The sequence below is a fragment of the Equus asinus genome, chromosome 22 (assembly GCF_041296235.1).
Source record: "Equus asinus isolate D_3611 breed Donkey chromosome 22, EquAss-T2T_v2, whole genome shotgun sequence".
Taxonomy (NCBI): Eukaryota; Metazoa; Chordata; class Mammalia; order Perissodactyla; family Equidae; genus Equus; species Equus asinus.
The window spans coordinates 31,918,876-31,940,640 of record NC_091811.1 but is presented as its reverse complement, the minus strand read 5'-3'; the positions used below and the strand labels follow the sequence as shown (position 1 = coordinate 31,940,640).

The 21,765-nt window shown below is 38.0% G+C and overlaps 2 protein-coding genes and 1 pseudogene across 2 annotated transcripts in view; 1 reads left to right on the top strand and 2 right to left on the bottom strand.

Moving 5' to 3' along the window:
• Positions 1-711: 711 nt before the first annotated feature.
• On the bottom strand, positions 712-13,319 carry GOLT1B (golgi transport 1B). Its single transcript, XM_014832448.3, has 5 exons — positions 13,152-13,319; positions 7,653-7,744; positions 6,082-6,260; positions 5,121-5,202; positions 712-3,234 (listed from the first exon to the last, which is right to left on the bottom strand). The coding sequence occupies exons 1-5, from the start codon at positions 13,174-13,176 to the stop codon at positions 3,196-3,198; spliced, it is 417 nt and encodes a 138-aa protein (XP_014687934.1). The 5' UTR covers positions 13,177-13,319; the 3' UTR covers positions 712-3,195.
• The window catches only part of RECQL (RecQ like helicase), a 48,380-nt gene continuing 39,882 nt past the window's right edge, over positions 13,268-21,765 (top strand). The window contains exons 1-2 of the mRNA XM_014832399.3: positions 13,268-13,535; positions 15,837-15,884. Coding sequence (XP_014687885.3) covers positions 13,268-13,535; positions 15,837-15,884 — 316 coding nt within the window. The remainder of the gene's footprint in view (positions 13,536-15,836; positions 15,885-21,765) is intronic.
• Positions 18,738-19,418, bottom strand: LOC139041635 (ubiquitin-like protein ATG12 pseudogene; annotated as a pseudogene).

Below are 21,765 nucleotides of genomic sequence, written 5' to 3'. Positions count from 1 at the left end.
GCAAAGTTCTATGAGAGGACAAAGAAAAACCAGCTGTTTTGACCTAGTGGGTCAAGAAAGATACGACAGGGATGACCTTTAGGTCTTGAGAGCTAGTAAAGGTAAGGTCGTGCAAGTGTGTCAGCCAATGAAGGATTTGGGACATGCTACTTCTGTGTCCAACCTCCTACAGGGATACAGGTGGCAGATGGAAAGAAAAGATGCGATGACCATCTTATATAAAAGAAAATTTCACATAAGGCTAATTTTTAAAAATGAGGTGGGATACTGTGTAATGCTAAGTTAATTTTCAGAATTTAGAATTTCATAATAAAGATCTACTTGAGCACTGTTGAGGACTAGTGTCTCCCCAGAATTCCTGTGTTGAAGCCCTAACCCTTACTATGATGATATTTGAACCTGGGGCCTTTGGGAGGTAATTAGGTTTAGATGAGGCTATGAAGATGCGGCCTCCATGGAGGGATTAGTGTCCCTCTAAGAAGAGGAAGAAAAACTGGAGCTTGCTCGTGCTCTCTCTTGACCATGTGAGGAACACAGTGAGAAGGAAGTTGTCTGCAAGCCAGAAAGAGGGTCCTCACCAGTAACTGATTCTGTCAGCACCTGGATTTTGGACTTGCCAGCATCCAGAACCATGAGAAATAAACGTTGTTTAAGTCACCCAGTCTATGGGATTTTGCTACAGCAGCCCGAGCTGACTAAGACAACCACCAATGAATAGAAAAGTACCCTTTTATTGAGAGGTAAGACAAATGTATTTACAATATTCAATTGTTAGATCATATAATCTGACTGTGAGACTTTTTAAAGCAGCAGTATTCCAGGAATTACAATTTATAAGGGGAAAAGAAAAACATTCCAGATATGTTTCTGTTACAGAAAATACATTTGAACAATGCCAGAAACACTTAAGGCTAAGCAGTATTAGACCTTTTCCTCCATCTTTATAGCAATAATCAAAGTACATTTTTGTCACAAAGACAGAAGGCTAACTTGGGAAAGGAAGAAACAATACAACGTACAGAGCTTTCTGTCAGAAGACTAGTGTGTTTAAAAATAGAGCCGCATCAATGGTTCTGAATAAGAAATATACAATGCTGCCAAGCAGTCCCAAACTCACATTTGAGATTAATAGTGGATTGATTGAAAACTGAAAACTGCTCGAGCCTCTCAATCTTACTAAGGACTGGGAGATTATCAAATCATTTACATGCTTCTGTCTAAGAATGCTTTCTGAAATAAGATTGTTGAAAAAGAGATCTCTGTTACAGTGCAAAGAACATTTTGATAGAAATTTATGTCTACAAAGAAGTTAAATAATACAGATGTTCCTTACATTAACAGATACTGTTCTTGCTCTAAAAAGGCAGAATTATCTAGCCACTATAAATAACACGGGTCAGTCAAAAATATGTATAACTGAGTCCTAGAGGGCAACTTGTACAAGTCAATCCTGAAATATGTATATATTTGACACTCTCCAAGTGAGGATATTACTTTTTTGAAGACTATTAGACACAATGCTAGGTCTTTTATTATTCAACAACTATTGAGGTAGGAGTCTCATTTTGTCAATATCATCTATTTTCACAGATTATGTCATATGTCAAATGCCAGTACCAAAGAGACAGTAATCCACAAGACTGAACCATCAGGCTATATACCAAGTCTTTCCTTCTTTAGACGAGCAAGGTTGGGAGTTCTCTGTGCATTAAGCAATTTAACTAAAAATAACAAGCTGTAACATATTTTGTAGACGTTTGTAAATAAAAATCGCTAATTTCAATTATGATTTTATGCATTAAAAAGCTTTGCAACTGTTTAAAAAAAAAGTAAATAGTGCAATCATTAGTGGTAAAACAAATAGTACCATGGCTGTTGAAATGTGTTCCTACATCTACCACAAAACTGCCACCTTGGAAAACTACTAATGAAGCAACAACCACTGTTTCTTACTGCCTGTCAAGCAGCAAGAGCAGAAAAAAAACCATCATTTTTTTAGCGTCACATTTTTAAAAACTATAGCCAGTTTAATTACAGCAAAATAACTTCAGCATGTGAATTCAGATATCTTCTCCATGAATTCAAGATGAAGAATGATCCTATGAAGCATACATCATGCATATTGATTTTTATGTTAGGAAAAAGCTGAAAATAAGGGAAGAACTCAGCTTACATGAATAGCCCTTAAAAGATAGCTGTAAGTTTAACCTTTTAACATGTTACCTCTTAAAGTAAACATTAGCAATAGTTAGTTACTTTGATTTATGTAAAGCAAAATAATAGAACTGCTAAAATTAAAAAAAAAAAGAAGGAAAAAGAAAGAAAAACTCTATCGTGACGTGGAAAAACCCATTTGGTTTGCATCATTTCATATCTTAAACAAAAGACTACTTAATGAAACAAGCTGCGTAACAGACTTCTTCATGGTCTAGAATGCTTTTTGTTAACTGCGTACACGTAATGAATGATAGATACTTAGGTCAGACTCCCAAGAAGTATGAGTATTTCCAGTGTGTTGCTGACCAAAACAAGTGCTTAGTCAGCTCTAACTGAGGAACTAAAAGCTAGTAAAGAATGACCTTTGTATCTTCCAACAGAGACTATCTAGTTTAGATTTTCATCTGGCTTTAAAATATTCAGATTCAGAAGAATCATAAAAGTTTTATTTTAACCATGTTTACAAAAAAAAGTGATTCATACATCAAAACTGGGTTTTCCTTGGTTTTAATACATTAAAAAGCCATAATCCAATTGAACTCATGCATCACTTTCAGAGACACAGTGCAAGTGGAAATATTTTTGCCATTGCAGTGGACGTTTCTAAAAAGCAAATGCCTAAGGGTGCTCCTGCACCTTCAAAATAGAAAGAAAAGAAACAGGCACCACAGTTCTCTAAGGATGGCTGTGTTTCGCACATTGTGGAAAAATAAAAAGTGCCTTCAAGAGTTTCAATATGCATTGTAACATAGATTTCATCTCCTTCAATTTGCTTGCTGACATCTCAGATCACTTGATTAGAAGCCTGTTTTCACTGCTTCTTTGTTAACTGCTGTTGGTATTTTGTAGGCTATATGTTTTAAACTTCTGTAAAGAACATTGCAAGCTATTTCATGTGATTTACTTTTGTGCTGAATAGTCTTCGAAGGATTTTATAAATAATACAATATTTTAAATGAGTCTTCAGTTCAATTGTTGTTATACCATATTGTTGCTTTCTCCAACTTTATCTACAAACTGCAAAGAGAAGAAAAACAGATAATTAAAAGAAAGCCTACAGTATTATATAACATTATATTAACATTTTAAATGTTGACTTAAAAACCCAGCTTTATAAGAAGATTTGTGGAAATTTAAGGTATGACTGACAATGACTAATTCAGTATTACTCACCACTATCCTCTGACACGTAAACGTGTATAAAAATTTTCTCTAAAAGTTGTTTTTGCATGACATGTTATACATATATGTGACTTTAAGGGTGCAACACGAGAAATGCAACACAATGAATAAAAAAATTGGATAAAATGAAGTTAACACTGTTAGCTTAACAAAAAAATAAAAAATAAAAAGCTGAAATGTCAGCCATTCATGCATTAATGAACCCAATAAGATATTTCAACTGACCATTACTGTGGATCTCTTCTGGGCCTATGTAGTCTTTGAACAAACAGATTTAACTCCATTAAGTTCAATAATTAACAACAGCTATTGACTAAAAATACTTTAAATGTGTATTCTGGACTTAATACTGAAAGCGGCAATGGCATTAAAAATAGATGTAATGATGCAAGCGTAAATTTATAATTACTGAATATAAGTTTTAACACACATTAACGTAAGCGGTTATTTACTTTGGTTACTCCACCCCATATATAAAGCAAGTGGGCTTTCTTCAGCATTCCAGATGGTGATGCAAACAAATATTGAAACAAAGTAATTAGTGGAGACATTAAAAGTTACATAACCCAAGCTACCATAGAAATCTAGCCATCATCTAACTCTTCTTCCATTTCACTATTCACATTTTCACTTAAGCATTTACTATAATGAAGTAATAACATAGGAAACATAATTTATGGTATTGGGTGTCATTTATGCAAATACTGAAGAATCCTTAAATTAAGGACACGAATAATGATTACAACTCTATAACTAGAAGTTTCAATAATTTGAAAGCCATTCTAAGTATAAATAACGTTTGACTACTGTATGAGTTTGGAGATTAATGCCAATGAAATCAGGACATACCCCTATAAGCCTACGTTCTAACATTTTATATTATCACAAATAGATGCCTGGCATACTGTAACTAAAGTTGCTCTGAAAGTACTCAAGGAGTCACTAGAATTTTAAGGTAAATTTAGGTGGAGAGGAAGCACAACATTCTCTCTCCAAAGATAACTTCAAATACCTAGGTTGTCTGGGCTGTGATGTTCTGACTCTAAAATTGACTTGAGGATGGAAATGAGATTAGGCTTATAGTGGTACCCATTCTTCCAGTGGGTAAGCCATCCTTTAGCTCTTTGAGAATTCAATAAATGCTATGGACTGTCTCTCCAGAAAAATCTACAGAAATCTGTAAACAATTTTAGGAAGTTGATGGCCCACCCTGGAGAAACAGATCTGATACGACAGTTCAAATTGTGCGTGGAGCTAGGAACAGAATTTTATCATCTGACTCGCAGTATAATAGTGCTTTATTTAATTGTCTTAATGCACCGCATCTGGTGATACAATCTAAGAAAGAAAATATTTCTAAGAAATAATGATGTCCTTTTTATATTATTACTTCTAAAATTAGAGATCATATAAAAGTTAACTGAAAAGTGTCTTGAACTCTCAAAGAGAAAGGTTGCAGAGCATATCAATCTCAGTTATATTAAAAAATAGAGAACAACATTAAAAATGGATACAGTGAAACAAAATTTTAGGCCTTGTAACTTTAGCAATGATTATTTTCTCTGGTATGCTTGGTAACCATGGTGTATGTGATACAACCATCATAAAAAACTTATCAGTTAATCATGTATCAATTACTCAAACTTCCAGAAGCAAAGAGCATCAAGAGTTATTTATTTTGATGGTTTAAAAGTTCTATTTCCAAATATATGATTACTTACTGATCTAATTCCAGGTAAATTCAAGAGGGATCCAAGGACTGGCACTCTTCTAATAAAGCCAACGACCACAGGAAAGAAGCCCCTTGGAGAGGGAAAAAGAGTTGTTAGAACTTATACATTCTCTATTACCAAAATCAATCGCTAACCAGACACACAGAAAGGATCCTGCTAAAATTCTGAATGCTTTAGAGACTTCAAACTTCAGTTAACATTTCTTATCTCTCCCTGGGTTTGATCTTTTCCTTAATTACACACCTATAATATTTTGCATATACATCTGTAACAATATTACTACTATATTCTACTGGTACCTTTACAGTCTATTTCCCATATTAGAAACAAGAGATTCTCTAAAGTAGATTTGGCATTTAATTCATTTTTACATCTCCTATTGGTAATACTGTGCCTGGCAGACAGAAGACAAAGGATATATATTTCTTGAATAAATACTTAAGTCAACCTTACTTAAAGGTATTTTCTCACATTGCATACTATTGTTTATTCACTTGATAATCGTAATTTGTAAAATGCTAACTGATCAAAATCTCCCATACTGTATTTGGTATAAAATTTTCTAATATGTATATGCACTAACAAAATTGCCATCAAGTGGCAGTGACTATGCAGTATTAGATTCTATGTATTAAAATGCTGGATCTATCTATGTATATGCTTAGTTGATGAAAACAGCAAACATAAAGACAGTGCCTTAAAATGTCAATCAAATGAATTTTATTGCATTGAAAATACAAGATAATTTATACCCTTAGATAGGCAATCATCTACATTCAATAAACATTTTTATAGTTGACTGAGTTATCTAAAACTGCAAGAAAAGGATTCAATGTAAACAAAAATACAATTATAATCTTCTTATTCATGCTGATGCAAATATCTGGGATTTTGTAATAATTATTTAACATACTGGTTTATTGAAAGAGAAAAAATAGAATTGCCTTACCTGAACAAGAGAAAGAATCCATAAATTTCAAATATCATGCCTATCAAAGGCCAACCAATAAGGACTACAAAAACACCTCCCAGGAAAAATCCTGTAGCTTTCATTTTATGTTTTTGGAAGAAGAATCTGAATGTTCTTTCTAAACCAATTACAAAAGCCAAGCCAGCTACAAATAAAACCTAGAAGAAAAAGAAAAGGCAACATAGAAAAAGTAGGTAAACACACTGCATAAATTGGAAAAGTAAGCTCAAAGCTAAATATAATAAAAATAAGCACATCTGGCTTTTAATGTTGGCAACTGGCCAGAGAAAACGACCATGCACACCAAGAGGCAGAATCAAGGAGTGGGCTAAGCATGTTAAGGTTGTAGGTGTATTCCACTCTTCTCAGTCCTCTGCTATGTTGATTAAATGGAGAGAAAGAGAAACAAAGATGAGATGTTACCAATGGGCATCTGAATCTGCAGTGGTTTTCCCAGGTTAGCTAGACGGGGATGGCTTACTAAAGAAGATGAGTGGCACGGCAAGAGAGGGAAGCTGCCCATCAACATGTCACTCGAAAGGTACTCCTGGTTCTGAAAACTTCACCATGGGCTATAGGAGTTCCTATGGATGGAAGAAATACTGACATGGCCGAGCTGATAGTAGAAGAAACCATGCAAAACCAGGAAGAAGATTCTAGTTTATTAATTCCAGAATATCTGGTGGCAGCAGAAATAAAAATACAGCCATGTGTTCTCAGATATACATATATTTTGTATGTTTTCAGACAGCAGACAAGAAACGGTCATCTATTAAAAGCTTGCTTTTCTCCAGGATTTATTCCCAAATATTGCCTTTCTTCATTAACTTTCTCTAGGGAAGAATATTTCACACAAAAATTTACTAAGCCTAATAGTTAAGCCTTATATTCTGAGATACCAATGCCATTTATATTATTATTTATCAAAATAGCAATTTTGTTATCTTTTATATTTTCCAATTAAAAGCCCAATGGTAATATACACTTCAAAAGATATTTAATCATCATTCAGTGACTTTCTTGCCCTTGTAGAAGGATTATTATTTGTTTCTAGAACTCTCGTACAACCTCCATTCATGAACACATTCCAAACCAACAATATACATACCCTTCTTAGCAAGTCAACTAATAGAGATAAATTTTTAAAAGGTTTAAATGGTTTTAAAAAAATCTGTTTATTTTATGCTATTGAACCAAATGTGAAATTTCAGATGTTTAAAGTAAAAACATATTAGCAAATTAACCAAGACACGGGGGCTATCAAGTCACCTATTTTGAACTATTTAGAAGCAGCCTTGATTTAATCTACTGTAAATCACATAGAAACACTTAACAGAGTGGTCACGGAATTAGAAAACCTCATTAAGTGTTTACCTTTTATTTAAACAGAAGGCTGACAGGTCTTATTCTGGATGGAAACAGAGAATCTAACAGGAATCTTTATATGCGTAACAGTAAATTATTTCCCCCAAATTTAATAGTAGGCAATAGTTTATTTGTAGTTAAACTTTCCTTATGAATTTAGTAAAAATATATATTGAAAAACTCACATTTCCAATAGCCAGTAGTGCTTTGTCAAAAAAGAGAATCATTCCAAAGAACAGGAAAAACACTCCAAATCCTGTTAATCCCATTCCAATTTCTGCAATATAAGTTACACGGTTAAGGGTAGAGAAAAATTAAAGTTACACTAAGATCCCTGTAAACTAAGAAAATTTTTCAGTTTTTCTTTTGGCTGACATAAGGAAATAGGTCCCCAACATTTCAGGTTAACTTTATAATGACATTTATTAAGATGGACAACAAATTAACATCAGCAAATTACCTCACAATTTAAACTATGAATGGAAATTTCTAATCCTTACATGAGACAGCATTTCTTACAAACATACCCATAAGAGAGGAAGATAAATCAGGATTCTAAGTTTGGTTATATATTTTTTCCCTCTCAAGAACCCCTCTGACACCAGACCTAAATATATGGGTTTACTTTTACTATTTATCTCCTTTCATAGTCTACGACTGTTACTTATATGCACAATATCTGTAGTTCCTTCTTTCCCCTTCTTAAAATTAATTCCTTATTTAACTCAGTGGAAATGCTACGGTAGGTCAGCACAATGTATTTCACTCTATTATACACTGCTTCTCACAGTGACAACAGGAAATACTTTGAGAATCAGGTCGCTGTCTTCTCAAGTTAATCTGCAGAAGGTTAGGCATCACTTTTAACTTCTTGATGGCTTATCATGGATTTATCTTCTAGAACTTTATCTAAACTATGAATCCAGATTTAGTCTAAGAGTCCTATAATCACCTCTCCAAAGTTTCAAAGAATACTGTCTTACTTACTATTAATATTCCGGGTTTTTACTCTTTGATTCAAAACAAAGAACTGTTGATCAAGTCCTAGATGCTGCAGCTGTTGTAGGTACCGAGTGTACAGTGGTGGACAAAGTGTAGGCTTTGAAGTCTACGTTCACTCCGTATATAAAACTAATAATTTTATTGCCTTTACATTCTCTAGGACTTCTCTTTTCAGTCTGAAGAGTCTTAACTTTCTAAGGTTACAGTTGTGCTTTTCTGTTAATGCTGCAAAGCACAATCCACTAAATCACCTCCTTGATCACTTTCGCTTTGTTTTCAGGAAAGTCACCAATCCTTAGTTTACCTAGAAGCACTATCTGCATAAAACAATGAATCAGAGCAGAAACCATCGTACTTTTGGAAACACAATTTTAAATACACTATTAGTGATTTCTGATCTGTTACTTAACATTTTTGCCTCAGCTCCAGAAGGCTAAAATCTAGGTCACTGCTTCTTAAAAAAAATTTTAAGCCACATAAAATGTTCTGATGAGTTGGAAATTTATATCACATACTTTTTTCCACATCCTCCACCTCCTCAATTTACAGTTAACTACTCCTTCCATTCCAGCTACCTTTTTCTTCCAAAGTTAGTCTGAAAGAATTCAGCTGTCTATAAATATACTGCTAAGTATATTCCACAGATGCAAATTCCTGTGACAATTTGAGGCTGATACTTTCATGTTTAAATGCTTTAAGAAAATTTACCAAAATAACTGGTTAGATGTGAGACATAATTTCCTAGAGGATACTATGGACAAAAGAACAAGTAAAATTCCATTAAGTAACTATTCAGTAGCTAGGATTTAATCACTGGCCGCTGAGTTATTTGAACATGACTAATTTCTATCTTTTCACAAATTATCCTAATGATAACATAAAAATTTTGAGATATTTGCTCAACAGAAAGGAAATGATATGGAAATACACTTTATGTACTGAGAACTTACCATGAATTAGCCATTATGAGGTGGGCTACCTCGTAAATAACTTATCCTCCCAATACTACTCCAAGGTCGGTATCGTTACATCACTTTAGAGAGGGAGGAAACTGAGGTTTAGAGAACTGATTTAATTTGCTTAAGGTCCCACTTCTGGTTAGGCATTTGAACTCAGGTCTATTTGAAGCCAAAGATCGTGTGCCACACTGCTTCCCACAGGATTTTTTTTTCAGGTTCAATATGTTGGGTTAACGAAAGTCAAGGGCATGGGAGTATAGCGAACTTCTAGAGGAGTGTCTTTAGGTGGTTCAAGTTTAATGTGATTAGTTTATCTAACATAAGTAAGTAGATGTCAGTAGAACTATTAAAAATGGACTGTGGTGAAAAAGGACAATGTCTGAATATGATTTTACGCTTAATGAAATGTTTACAAAAACTATGTTGTAATTACTTTAACAAAACTGTGAGGTTAAAAAGTAGCATGCGCCCCATGTCTCATATAGGCAACCAACTTCTCAGAGATTAGGAACTTACCCTGGATCTCAGAATCAGCAAATGTGTATGCGTCTGGGGGTGGGGAGGAAGGGTAGTGGCACTGTGGAGTCATACTAGACTTCAAATCCAGTCTTCAGACTCCACAGCTTACAGCTTTTTTTTTTTTAAGATTTTATTTTTTCCTTTTTCTCCCTAAAGCCCCTGGTACATAGTTGTATATTCTTAGTTGTGGGTCCTTCTAGTTGTGACATGTGGGACGCTGCCCCAGCGTGGCTTGATGAGCAGTGCCACGTCCACGCCCAGGATTCGAACTGAGGAACCACTGGGCCGCCTGCAGCGGAGCGCACGAACCTAACCACTTGGCCACGGGGCCAGGCCCCACAGCTTACAACTTTAACATGGGGACAAAAACATTCCTACTGCTTCATCCAGTGGAGTCCAGCAAGACACAGTTGCCTGTATCAGCTTTGCAAAAAGTGACACTGGCATGATGTTGCCACGTATTCTCTGATCTGAATGGGCCAAACGTCTCAAACTGACCTCACTGTGCCCTTTTCTCATCTCCGGAATTCCCTTCTTCCCTATGCCAGTGCATTCATAAGCCCTCTGGGTATTAAAGCCCTACACAGAGCTGCCCTCTCACCACCAGAATCATACCCAGCAAAACAGATTTATCTTCCTTTTGTGCATTAGCAAACCTTCACTTCTCCTCCCCGTGTGTGTGCGTTTTTAAAGGAAAATCTGGTAAAAGCAATCTAATAAAATGAATTTGTCTGAAATAAAAAGCTCATTGTAGAATTTTCATAAGGAAAGATACGTTTAATCCAATGGCAATCACTGTTAGCATTTTGGTATCTTGTTTACAATATTTTAAAGCAGCACTGACTTTCTTACTATGCCCTTTAAAAAACAAAAAATTTCACAATAAAGAACTCCACTGAATATCAACTGAATATCATGGTAGAATTTTGGGCAATGTGACATAATGAAGTAAAAATTTAGAGGCAGCACAGGAACTGCCTCACTCCATCCCCCTCAATAAATTTTCCAGGTTTTTTTTGGGGGGGGGGCATAGAATGCTATTATAGAAAACCTTAAAACAATTACGAATGGCTATTTATTCTGATCAGTACTTGGTCACCCTCTCCCAGAATAGGAATCCCAGAATAATTCTGGCAAATCACTTGAATGACGGCCAATTCCTGCAGTGAAACACACACATAAACAGCATTTGAAATCCAAAGAGCTTTTGGTTCCCCAATCATTTTTTGTTCCAATCCACTGTCCTACCTAAAACATTTGGCAAATGAGCAGCAAAGAGTATAATTTCATCTTCCTCATCAATTTAATGAAGTGAGGAGAACGCTTCCTATTCTGCCCCTATTCCTACCCAACCCCCTTGTTCTGGCTTTTGGAAGGATGTAAATCAGGCACCTGCCCCTAGAAGAAGTGTTCAATAGATGAGAGTCTCTGGGCACTGCATAAGTAATTCATATTTTTATCTATGTAATAATCATAGACTCAGAGAGGAGGAGTAATAATACTTTAGATAGGAAAATGATGTAGAAACTAAATCCTGCTAATCTCTTTGGACAACCTAATTTTAATTTTGAGTATCAGTCAAGAGGAACAGAGCACTGTGCATCATTAAGAAAACAGCCTCCCAATATCCTACACGATCTCTCTCTCTCAAAAAATGTATAATTCTACAGGATAAATATCTAATATTGAAACTATTTTTGCTATGGAAGAATTTCATCATTCTAAGATCCAAATAAACTTTATGTCAAGTTGTCTCAGATGCTAGTAGGGTACAGTGAAAAGAACAAAGGTTTTAAGTCAGCTGACCTGGGGTCAAGACTTGTTTCTGTCACTTTCCTTATGACCACACACTGAATTTCTTTTGAATCGCCTTTAATTTATAAAAACGATATACCCCTCTCTGCCTTGTAGGGCTCTTATAAGAATTAAGCATAATGATTTATATGAAAGCACATGGTAAACTAAAAGAACATGCTTTTATACAATTGCTTAAGAAAAAAAAAGGACTATACCTATATTTTCTCTGACCAGAAGAAGTGAGGCCAATAGATCAAAATGGGCACCCTTCCTGGGCCAGCGCAGATGGCCCCAGGGTGCAGACCCAGTTGAACCTCAGGAAGGAAGGGAACCTGACTGGAGTGGTAGTGTGTGTGGAAGACCTTAGAAGCTCGTGAAGTTCAAGTCACCCATGACTTGAACCCAAACCTTAAGTCTCCACTTTAAAAAAGGGTATTTTAAATGAAATTCTATTTTCATTTCAATACACTGTTTAATTCTTAAAATCTTGAAAATCCGAGTAAGTTAACCAGAAAAAGAAAACAAAGGCGTGGCAGATAAAGCAAAGTTGAGGCAAAAAGACTATCACCACCATCAAAAGAGAAGCAGCACAGGGTTGGGCAGAAATGTAAACAAAAAATTATTAAGATAGACACAAAAACAGGTAGAAAATTGGAAACGTTATATTGAAAGAAAAGGAAACAGCAATGTTAACCTGAGACAGAAGATAGGCCTGGAGAACTCTGTGGGAGGCAGAAAGCTATGCTAAAATAATAATCCACAAAACACAGTACACCATATTAACGAAAAAAGTTGTTTAACTGAACACAAAGTGGCTTTTTACTATTGTGGAAACGTTAACTGGCAGAAAAGTGAAGTTGTTTGAAGGTATTTTTGGAAGGCTGCTTCCAGGGGTGGCAAAAGGCGAAAATTCAAAATATTGAGGTGTAAGCATATTTTCAGAAAGAGCCTTCAATAGGTGACATGTAAAATAGCGCCTCCCAAACAACCAGCCAGTAACTTGTACAGGACCCCAAGTATGTCACGTGCAGAAATGTCCCCTAGGATAGGGGCCCGGCATCAAACTTTCTCTTGTGGCCGTCAGCAGGACAAAGCACCAGCTCCCTGGGAGCCAGAGGCGCGACCCTGGTGCGAGACAGACGCTCCACGAAGGCTACCCCCGCCCCAGCTCGGGCGTCTCCTGAGACCCCACTAACTCTCCGCCCAGGTCAGGTCCGCGACTGCAAGTCCAGCCCCCACGCCCTCAAGGCAGCCTTCCAGGTCCCCGCAGCCCTAGCTCAGCCTCGCAGGCCGCCGCCCCCAACACGGACCTTCATTCATTGCCCTGGCCGGAGAGGCGGAGGGGCGGGCGGGCGAGACCCAGGAGTGTGTGGGGCTCGAGGCGGAGGCCCCGGGGTAAGTGCTTACTCTGGGTGTCCGTTAAGGAGATCATGGTTGCAGGGGTGAAGACAGCGGCGACAGCACGTCGGGGGGCCCAGGGTGAGAAGCAACGTCGGGAGAAACGAAGCCGGGAAGCAGCCTAGATGAGAGCCGCCACGTCTTCCGGAAACACGCAGCCACCCCCACCCCAACATCAAGACCGCTTTCCATTGGTTAAACCCGCTCCCAAGATCAACCAATCACCACTAGTCTTGTTCGGTGACGCGCACGGTGGCCACACCCTTGACCAATTAGAGAAGGGTGTTAGTTGCAATTGGTTGAACGGAGCGACCCGGAAGGGTGGATGGTCCCGGCTGGAGAGAAAGGAAAGCCTGGTGGCGGGAAGTTTTTATTGGAGAGCGGCTGAAACAGGTGCGTAGCGGTGCTGAGTCCGGGGCGCCTTGGGGTCGGAGGCTGGGCAGATGGGGACAGTGGGGGCTTCTTTAGGGAGAGATTCTGGGGGTAACGTCTGTTAACCTCTGAAAGGGCTGATTTTTCTTTTTCCTGCCTGCGGGCGAGGCGGGTGTATCGCAGATCACTTCCTTGCACCAGTACATTGTCAGGGAGAAACGGGCGTTAAGCATCCCCGGCTCTAATGCATCTCGGGCCTTTAGGGGCACGTTCGACTGCCGACCGTTCTCTTTTTATTTCTAGCCTTTTCCATGCAGGAAGCTTGCTCGCTAAAGCTTGGTAACCACCGTTTATCGGGAAATATCCCTGGGGACGTGTAAATGTATGGGAGGGTATTAAATTGCTATTGCCTCTAAACGCAGGAGGCGGGAGAGGGGAGATGCGTGTCTGATTTAGTCCGTGGTACCTTAGTGGCATTTCCTCCAGCATCGATGACTGGCTGTGACCGCCCAAAATATTTCCTGTGAGTGCTGTCGACAGTTTAGAAGTAGCGGAAGTAAAATCAATGAATGAATCACCAAAGTAGGCGTATTGTGCACACACCAAAAAGTTCACAAAGTGGGAGCACTCAGACCAAAACATGGAATGAGGCTCAGGGGTATATTGCTAGAAAGCACTTAATATAGTGAGAAGGTAGTGACTGTTTAGTCTTCACAGTGATTGGTTAAAATATTAGCATTTTCTTAAACGATAGAGAAGTGATGAGTGGTTACCTCATATCAACCTTGGGAAACAGTGTAAGTTTTGCATATGATTTCCAGAGGCGTAAGCAAGAAATGTCCCAGGTCATGTTACTCTTACAAAAGAAACTAAATTAAACTTGGTTTATATGACTAAAATGGTTTCGTCTGCTCAGTGAATTTTCAGGTCTGGTCTCTGTTTTTGATTTTAACAGTGCCTACCTTATACTTCTGACTGACAGACCTGCTATAGCTCATTAATTTCTGAACATATTTTGTGTTGAGGTATCTTTTGCTGTTAGATCACATCATTTGGGAAAGGAATTTATGAGCAGTTTTTTAACAGTATAATCAAAGGAGTTGTTTAAAACTGGGGAAAAAATGGTTATAGGTTATCTTCTTTCATAAGAGTGGAGAAGGCCTCTGCTTTTGATTTCAGCAAACCTGAGCCTGCACTGTGTGTCAGGCACTTTGCTGGGCTATGTGAACACAAAGGTGAAGAGACTCAACCACTGCCCTGCCCTGCTGGAAACCTTACAGTCTAGAGAAGGAGAATTAGATTTCCACAAAGTGATAAAGAGATATTTATATAGCCAAAGAATTAGAAGTCCTTGGTTTACTCCCCTACTTAAATATCTTTTAGTGGTGTGGCTATTCCAAACTCCTTAGCAAGGCACAGAAGACCCTGCCTATTTTTCCAGCCTAGTGGTAGCTTCAGAATTCTACATTAGGATGGACATAAGCTCAGCAGTCTGGATAAGGGTAGGGTGATGCTGAAGCTACTTTTGGAGAACGTTCTAAGTTAGTTTTAGAAAATGTTGCTTGTCCGTATCAGAGTTGGGAGAGGTGTTCATGGGGATTATGGGCCATCTAAAGTTTCTACCCTCAAGCCTCATCTCCTGCCACGTGCTCATATATCTCTTAAGTTTTAGTCATTCATAGGTGTTTAGAATTCCTTACTATAAGCCATGTTTTTCCCCACTTCTGACCTTTTCCTGTTCTCTCCTTCTGAAATCTGACCCTTCCACACAGTACCAATTCCTCTTTAAAACTGAGCCTAAATGTAACTCTTTAAAGCAAGTATTCAGTAAAATGCTAAATGATTAATTTGAGTATTTATGTTGATGGATTTTGCTTAATCTGGGACATTTGAATCTATCCCACTTGTTATTTATAAGATAGGTTCTCTCATCCCAATTTTACAGATGGAGAAAGAGGCTGAGAGGAACAGGTTACTTAACTTCACTAAGATATCTCAGTAGTTTAGTGCGAAATCTGTTTAGCCTCAAAGCTTCAGTCTTTTTTGCTGCATCACTTTGTCTCTGGTGGATATTTGATGTTATTGATGTTGTACTTGTTATTATATGTTTACTGACTTTCGCCACTTCTCTGAAATCTAGTGGATGTTCCATAAAAATTTTCATGGGAAGAATCAATAGTCCTTACTGAAAGGTCACTGCAATATATAATTTACTTTTTAACACTTTTAATGCCTAGTAGTGACAGATTATTATTGATTGAGCATTATCATAGTACTGCTTTAAAGAAATTGTTACTATGTCTTTTTTTCCCCTATTTTTAGAAAGAAATTTGGATCTCCAATTCAATTTTAGAATGGCATCCGTTTCAGGTTAGTGGAAATGATTACATTGTGTAGTTCATTCTGTTCTGTTTGTAATTGCATGTTCTTTGAAAATAGTATTTGATTTTTTCTGTACCTTCCTCTCAATTTTGCTGTGAACCCTAAACTTCCCTAAAAAAGAGTTTTAATAAAAATAAGTAAATAAAAATAAATTTAAAAAATACTTGTTTTAAAAATTCTGATGATAGAAATGATGTTTTTTCAGATTTTTTTTATTGTGGTAAAATATACTTAAAATTTACCATTTTAACTATTTTTTTTTCTGAGTAAGATTAGCCCTGAGCTAACACCTGCTGCCAATCCTCCTCTTTTTGCTGAGGAAGACTGGCCCTGAGCTAACATCCGTGCCAATCTTCCTCTACTTTATACGTGGGACGCCTGCCACAGCATGGCTTGCCAAGCGGTATGTAGGTCTGCACCCGGGATCCAAACTGGTGAACCCGGGGCTGCCAAAGCAGAATGTGTGTACTTAACCACTGTGCCACTTGGCCAGCCCCCATTTTAAGTATTTTTAAGTGAACAGTTCAGTGGTATTAAATGCATTCACATTGTTGTACAGCCATCGCTAATATCTATCTCCAGAAGTTTTCCTCATTCCAAACTGAAATCTGTACCCATTAAACAATAACTCTCCATTGTTGCCTTCCCTGAAACCCCTGATAACACTAGTCTGCTTTCTGACTCTATGAATTTGACTCTCTGAATTCTAGGTATGTCATATAAAAGTGGAATCATAGAATATTTGTCCTTATGTATCTGACTTATTCTACATAGCATAATGTCTTTGAGGTTCATCCATTTTGTAACATGTACATTTTTAAGGCTGAATAATATTCCACTGTATGTATATACCACCTTTTGTTTGTCTGTCAGTGGACATTTGAGTTGCTTCACCTTTTGGCTATTGTGAATAACGCCCCTATGAACATTGATGTACAAATAACTGTTTGAATCCCTGCTCTCAGTTCTTTTGGGTATACACCTAGAAGTGAAATTGCTGGGTCTACATGGTATTTCTATGGTTAATTTCTTTTTTTCAGGAAGATTAGCCCTGAGCTAACATCTGCCACCAATTCTCTAAGGAAGATTAGTCCTGAGCTAACATCTGTGCCCATCTTCCTCTATTTTATATGTGGGACACTTGCCACAGCATGGCTTGATAAGCAGTGCTCAGGTCTGCATCTGGGATCTGAACTGGTAAACCCTGGGCCACCAAAGTGGTGCATGCGTACTTAACCGCTACACCACTGGGCCGGCTCCACTATGTTTAATTTTTTGAGGAACTGCCATACTGTTGTCCATAGTGGCTGCACCATTTTACATTCCTACCAGCAATGCATAAGGGTTCCAAGGAATGATATGGTTTTTGATAGAATTCTAGGAACCAAAGAAATTATAAAGTAGAAAATATAAATCACTTCTAATCTCACTATGCAGATTAATACTGTAGCATTTAGATGTATTATTTTTCAACAAAATTTTTAACAGTTTGATATGCTCTACTTTGGCAGCCCAGATTGGGTTCCTAGATGTGGACCCACACCACTTGGTGGTGGCCATGCTTTGGCAGTGACCCACATACAAAATAGAAGAAGATTGGCACAGATGTTAGCTCAGGGCAAATCTTCCTCAGCAAAACAAAACAAAACAAAAAATACACACTTTAACATTTTGTACATATTGTTTTGTAATGTGATTTTTAAAAAACATAATGTAAATATAGAATATAAGTGTATTGTTAAATTCTATGTTGTAAATATTCTGTTTTTAATATCTGCACTGTATTTTGTTTTGAAGTGACATTAAATGAATAATGTTACTTGATCTTTTAGAATTGAACTTTTAGACTGTCTCCATTTTATTATTTATTTATTTGAACACTCCATTCAATTCATTGGAATGCTTTGTTTTTAATGCTGCATTATTAATATAATACAGAATGAAGAAAAAAGTTAAATCTCACTTCAAACAATTACCAGTCTAGTAGCATCAGTAAAATGGTACTTTTAGTCATGGCATGAAATACACATAAAACCTAAGACTATTTCTTGAGCATTTTCAAGTTGGAAAATCCATTATAAAAAGCTGGAAGATATTGCCAGGTTTACTCATTGAGTGCTTTTGATGCTGGGAAAATAAGAGACAGGATAACACCACAGTTATAACCTCTGGGACTCAAGAATCATTAAACGGTGGGACTGAAAATAGCTGTAGACTCCTTTGTCCAGAATTTGTAAAATTCCCTCTGTTTTCCAATAAAATAATTGAATCTCAACCATACATATTCTCTGAAGTAGTCTTTCTGTGTGTCAGCAGGAGCGCTCTCTCGGCTAGGTGTTTGCTAGAAATTAGCAGGAACAGCTTTTTTCCTCCGTTATCCTCTGGAAAAGATGTAAAACCAAACTGCCCAACTCTTTCTGTCCACTGCGCTGCCCTCTACTGGAGTACGTGAGGGATAAAGCCAGCAGGTCAATGTGACTTTGTTTCATAAGGTAGCACTGTAGATGTAAAATGTGAATGAGAAAAGGCGTATCCCATGGCCCAGACAATTTGAACTTACCTGAATAAGCTCAAAAAGAATCCTTTAGTAAGTTGGCTTTTACAGTGGGAAAAAATCAGCAGAGCGCTAATTCTACAAGGAAACGATTTCAGTGGTTTTGAGCGCTGGTAATAAAGAAGCTTTGTACATTATACAGTCAGGCTGCTTTTCAAGACCTTGGAGGCACCTCTGGGCAATAGTTGTAGTAATGGGTAGACTCTCATGTCAATCGTTTTGATGATTTGTGTGTTAATACCAATCCCATTTTTGTGAGTCTATCTCCTCTGGATGTTTTTCTATGCATAAACATGGGTCGTAGTAGATACATGTTGAGTAGATCATATGCACGAGTTTCTTGCTACAAGTAGCAAAACTTTTCAGAGCCGTTACCTTTGTGAAGATTCATTTTAAGATAGAAAGATCTTTTTCTCTGTAGTTTATCCCCATGCCTGAGAGTTGCAGTGATGTAGGACCAGTTTAACAAGAGGGTTCCAACTTCCCCATCTGGGGACGGGGCACAGGACTGATTCACATAGATACACAACTGTTCTGAGGCTACAGTTTAAGGAACTTTTTGGTGAAGTCAATGAGTCCGTGGATGGTTCGGGTTCACTCTACATCCCACTTTGTCGTCATGGTAGGGGTGTCTCCCACAGCCTTTAGCAGGATGTCACTTTTTTTCTTGGTGTCAGTGGCAGGTTCCTTTGTTCCGAGGGAGACTGCAGGGGAAGAAGGGGGCTCCAGAGTGGCTGTTCCTGGGGAGACCTCCATAGGTCCTTCGCCATCACAGCAGTTGAGGGAGGGAGCTGCAGCGTGGACGCTGGCTCCTCAGCCATCTTGCTCGGTCTGTTTCCATTTTTAAAACATAGAAAATGCTGTATTGAACATCTTTGAATCTATAGCTTTGTGTGCTTCTCTGTTTATTTCCTTAAGATAAGTTCTTATAAGTGGAGTTAAGTGTTTTTAAAGGGTAAAAGGAAAACGTCCATTCTACCTTTTCCAGGCAGCTACTCTTGGTATTTTGATGTATTTCCATCCATTATTTGTTTCTGTAAACTTGACCAGATTGTATTGTGCTTATCAGTGAGATCTCGCTATCTGTTTGGTTAAGAGGTGGGTGGCAGGGGTGGGGAACTTAGGCTATAGTGATTTTTCAGTCTTTTGTAAGGTATAGTGAATATGGCCTTTGCTGCATACTAGCTTCAGCAGTGGGAAACGAGGTTAGGTTCTTTTCAAACTTTAAAGAAATGGTTTTCTTAAATATGGAATCCTCTCCCCTCCCCCCAACTTTATAATTTATGGAAATATAAATATGAAAAAAATAGTGACATAAGTTTTGGCTTTGTCTCACAACTTATTCTCACAGTCTAATTGTTAATAATAACTGGTAGCAATTTAAGTTCTATTAAATGCTAACCCAAGTGTTCTTTACTTAGAGATGAAAATGGGGATTTAAGAGATTCAGTTCAATATGGTAATTTTTGGATTGTGTATGTTAGTTATTCTACTTAATAAGACTTCAAGCTTTATCACTAGGATATGAGTTAAAAGTAACTGAATAATGAAATAGGTAAATTTTATTTAAGAAGAGATGCTTACTTTGAATAATTGCATTCACAATATTGTTGCCATTTCAGATAAACCCACCTCTTCTGTTGTTCTACCCACTTCAACTATATTGGAAATGCCTCTTTGAAATTGCCTTCACACGGTTTGTTGCTTTGGATTTGATGGCTTCCATGGTGGCTAATCACTTTCCTTTCATTGTTAACTTCAGTTTGGGATGCTGGTAGAAAATGTGCTGTTTCTGAAGAATGGTACCTCCCATGCCTCAGCTGTAAGCTTAGGAATGCTGGAGTGCCATCCGCACTCAATTCACTGTGCTCTTGAGCTATAGTAGCTGTGGCTTACAGTCCCTCTTCATTATGGATTGTTGAAATCCTTCACTGGACTCTTTAATCTCATCTCCTCTAGTAAAAGTCTTGTGTTGTACTTACCAGCATTAGAAATGGTGTAATTTAGGGGCCGGCCCCGTGGCTGAGTGGTTAAGTTTGCATGCTCCACTTCGGCGGCCCAGGGTTTCCCTGGTTTGGATCCTGGGCACAGACATGGCACCGCTCATCTGGCCATATTGAGGCAGCATCCCACATAGCACGACCAGAAGGACCTACAGCCAGAATATACAACTATATACTGGGGGGCTTTGGGGAGAAGAAGAAGAAGAGTGGGAAAAAAAAGAAGATTGGCAGCAGATGTTAGCTCAGGTGCCAATGTTAGGGAAAAAAAGGAAATGGTATAATTTGAACAAAAACATTAAAAGACTCTGATTTATTACAACTAGCTATACTTTCTTACATTCTTAGTCAATCAGGAATTGGGTCAGTCAGCATGGGTTGACATTCACATCTCTGTCCGGTAGGATTTGATCAGAGAAGCAGAGCCACCGTGAGTGATGTAAGGCATTTGCTGTCGGGACTACACCTTATGTGATTATGGGGAGTGGCTGAGCTCTTTCTTGATGGGTGTTGCCTGTGTGTCTGGCACTGGTCCTAAAGTCAGCAGAGCCAGCAGTCGAGAAGAGAAGGTGGATGTGCCATGGGAAGTGCAAAAACAGGCAGCAACCTGTAAAGATGTTTCTTACCGGAACCTATATGGGGCTCTCATTGTCTCAAAGCCTCCAACTTGGATGATGCAGTAGACCCGTCAGAGAGCTGGTGTACTTCCACATGGAGGTGCGTACAGCCTGGCTGAGCCTTCCAAGAAGCTGAGGGAGGAGAACCAAGAGGACCTGGAGGAGCTGTGGGCCCTGCTGTTTCCCCAAGGATATCGAGCAGCCGCTGGAGTTGCTGACTTTACTCTGACCTTCTTAAATAAGGAAAATATACCTACTGCTTTGCATCTACCTTCCAAATCTCTGGTTGCCCAACATGACACAACTGTCCCTTGTACAACCAAATATACACTGGCCTCTCCCCCAAAGAAGGCACGTAGTCTTTTCATTCGTCTTTGGAAGATCCTCATTCCTCTTCATGCTGAATCACATCCCCCTTGATAGTTCTCTAACTTGAAATCTGCGATATAATATCAGCTACTGGAGACACATTTTATTTTAGATGTTAGGAGAATAGGAGAAGGGACCAAAATCAATCAGTGAATCAATCCATAACCCACCACCACCACCAAAAAAAAAAAAACCCAAATGTGGTTTATGTATGAATATCTAAATCAGGAAGAAATGCTTATAGCTGTTGTAGTTCTCATTTCTCAGCTGGTCATGTGGTCGTAGTTATTTTATAACTACCTTCTTCAGCTTCCCATTCCGTATGCCTT